Genomic DNA, 2,630 nt, shown 5'->3' on the forward strand with positions numbered 1-2,630 from the left:
CCACCAGCGCATCCACACAGGAGAGAGACCCTACAAGTGCCCGGAGTGTGGGAAGGGCTTCAGCAGACGTTCCCACCTCATCCGCCACCAGCGGATCCACACAGGAGAGAGACCCTACAAGTGCCCTGAGTGTGGGATGAGCTTCAAAATGAGTTCCCATCTCATCTGCCACCAGCGCATCCACACAGGAGAAAGACCCTACAAGTGCCCTGAGTGTGGGAAGGGCTTTAAAACCAGTAGTGACCTCACTGTCCACCAGCGCATCCACACAGGAGAGAGACCCTACAAGTGCCCTGAGTGTGGGAAGAGCTTCAAATGCAGTAGTAAACTCACTGTCCACCAGCGCATCCACACAGGAGAGAGACCCTACAAGTGCCCTGAGTGTGGGAAGAGCTTCAAATGCAGAGCTGAACTCACTGTCCACCAGCGCGTCCACACAGGAGAGAGACCCTACAAGTGCCCTGAGTGTGCGAAGAGCTTCAAAACAAGTACCCATCTCATCATCCACCAGCGCATCCACACAGGAGAGAGACCCTACAAGTGCCCTGAGTGTGGGAAGGGCTTCAAAAGCAGTTCTTCCCTCTACTCCCACAAGCACATCCACACAGGAGACACATTGTAGCAGTGCCCTGAGCTTGTGAGAAGCTTCACAAGCCCTTCCAGCCCCATTACCTACCTGCACATCCACCCCGGACACAGAGACTGCAAGTGCTCCCAACTGCATGCACCTTTCCCTGACAGTGAATGCGTGGTTTCATCGAATGGAGTCATGGTGTAGAGAGCAGGCAGCACTTGGTGTAAAGAATATATGTCCCAGTGGGCGTTCACTTGAAGATCATGAGCCCAGCAGGGAATAGTGCATGTGAGCGAGAGCAGAGAAATATCAACTCTGGCCATGTTCAGGCACCTGACCTTGGTTGTAGGGCAGACCCAATCCCTCCAATTCCCTTGCTTATTCTGGATGTATCTGAAGAAATTCTGCTTCCAGTTTCCTCTCTCTTGCTTCCTTTCTTTCTCCACTACCTGTAGAATGGCTGCTTGGTGGCTTTTGGAGTCAATGGTGAATTACCATGAGCACAGCGGTAAGAGGACGGACGTGCTGTTTCTCCCGAGGAACAAAATGAGGGTACCCTGACAACCAGCTGCTGCCCCTGGTAACAAAAGGATGCTATGGAGAGGATAGAAACCCAAAGAGTTCTAAGGAAGAACGGGTACCCCCTCCTCTGAACTGCAGCCGTGCAGGTCAACGAGCTGTCACTGAGCAACTTGCTGCCTCCTATGGACCAACGAGACGTCACTGGATCCCTGGTGCTGACTATCCCCACTCTGTAAACCGTTTGCTAGAATTTCTCTCTTTACTATCGCCAGCTTCCCCATCTCCCCCATCCCCCTTAGTTGCTTAGACCTTGTAATAAATCATTTGGACAACACTGGCTTGGTTTGGTGCCTTCATCTTCCTCTGCGTGTACATATATATATAGAACCATCTCCTCCAATAATTGGAGTGAGACAAAAGGCTGGATCTGCTTGCAGCGACTTTGGAGACCTCAGCTACAGGCTGGGCGCATTGCCGTAGGACTTCCAATTGCCAGACAGGTTCTTCAGATCCTCGCTGCAAGTGGGGCTCCTCATCCACTGCAGATCTGGATGATGGTAAAGTATGAGGGCAATTGGTGATGTCTCTTTCTTGATCACTATTGCTAACCTCGTGTAGTAATGAAGAGATGTATTACCTTCCTTCTTTACTGTTCAACACATCTTTTGACTGTAGGCACTGCTTTATTTTTGAGTTACTTTGAAGTGGACAGTAAAATAAGCCTCTCCCTTTTGCTGGTGTCTGTGTCCTTCCTGCTGAGCCCATCAACTGGCAAAACCTAGACATATGCAATACACTTGCATACCTAATCATTCTTTTCCAAAATCTCATTAACATACGCTAATGTATCTCTGGGCATGCACAGTTGCATCAAAGGTAGTGGTGCAATGACTTGCTTCCTTCCCTTTCTTTCTCCTTCTGCTTAATCACAGTGAATTTTGGCTGAAATTCACCGCTTTTCCCAACGTTAGCAAGTTTCCACTGCTGCTTATGGCACAATGAGCAACTTTCTCTCTTGGTAGACCATAGCTCAAAGCAATGAATGTGAAACCCAAGAAAAAGTCCTTGTCCCTGGTGCATGCGGAGATAAAAGTAGTCCTATTGTGACTTGAGCGCTTCCGTGAAGCAGGATCTTTGAGAATAAGGCTGCTCACACACCAAGCAAAGCTCAACTGGAAAGTTGTAGACCTTACACACATTGATTCCTTGTACTAAAGTATCATATTGGTCCTTCAGCAAAAATACTGATCCCTATTGCTAAGCCACCCTATACCGTGTTCATCCCTGACCAAAATGCATGGCTAATGGCAGTGACTGACTTGAAAGATAGTGTTCCGAAGCTGAGGATTTCTTCTACATTACTGTGCTCATTCCAGCTGTTGTCGTTTCCATGGAAATAAATAGGAGGCATTACTTCTGGAGCAACCTACATACACGCGGCCCAAGACAATTTCCACTCACTAACTGTAGCCCAGGCAAGCCAGAAAGTTGGACGTTCATGCCTCAGAGGTTGCCCTGGGACTGTGTAACTGTC

General features: G+C 48.8%; 1 protein-coding gene across 1 annotated transcript in view; it reads left to right on the forward strand.

The window, feature by feature from the left end:
* Window positions 1–1,449, forward strand: part of LOC110391525 (zinc finger protein 2 homolog) — a gene marked incomplete at its 5' end in the record, with an annotated part of 10,614 nt that extends 9,165 nt beyond the window's left edge. Inside the window, 1 exon segment of the mRNA XM_021383418.1 lies at window positions 8–1,449. Coding sequence (XP_021239093.1) covers window positions 8–778 — 771 coding nt within the window.
* Window positions 1,450–2,630: the final 1,181 nt, after the last annotated feature.

This window comes from Numida meleagris, unplaced genomic scaffold (genome assembly GCF_002078875.1).
Source record: "Numida meleagris isolate 19003 breed g44 Domestic line unplaced genomic scaffold, NumMel1.0 unplaced_Scaffold396, whole genome shotgun sequence".
Classification (NCBI taxonomy): Eukaryota; Metazoa; Chordata; class Aves; order Galliformes; family Numididae; genus Numida; species Numida meleagris.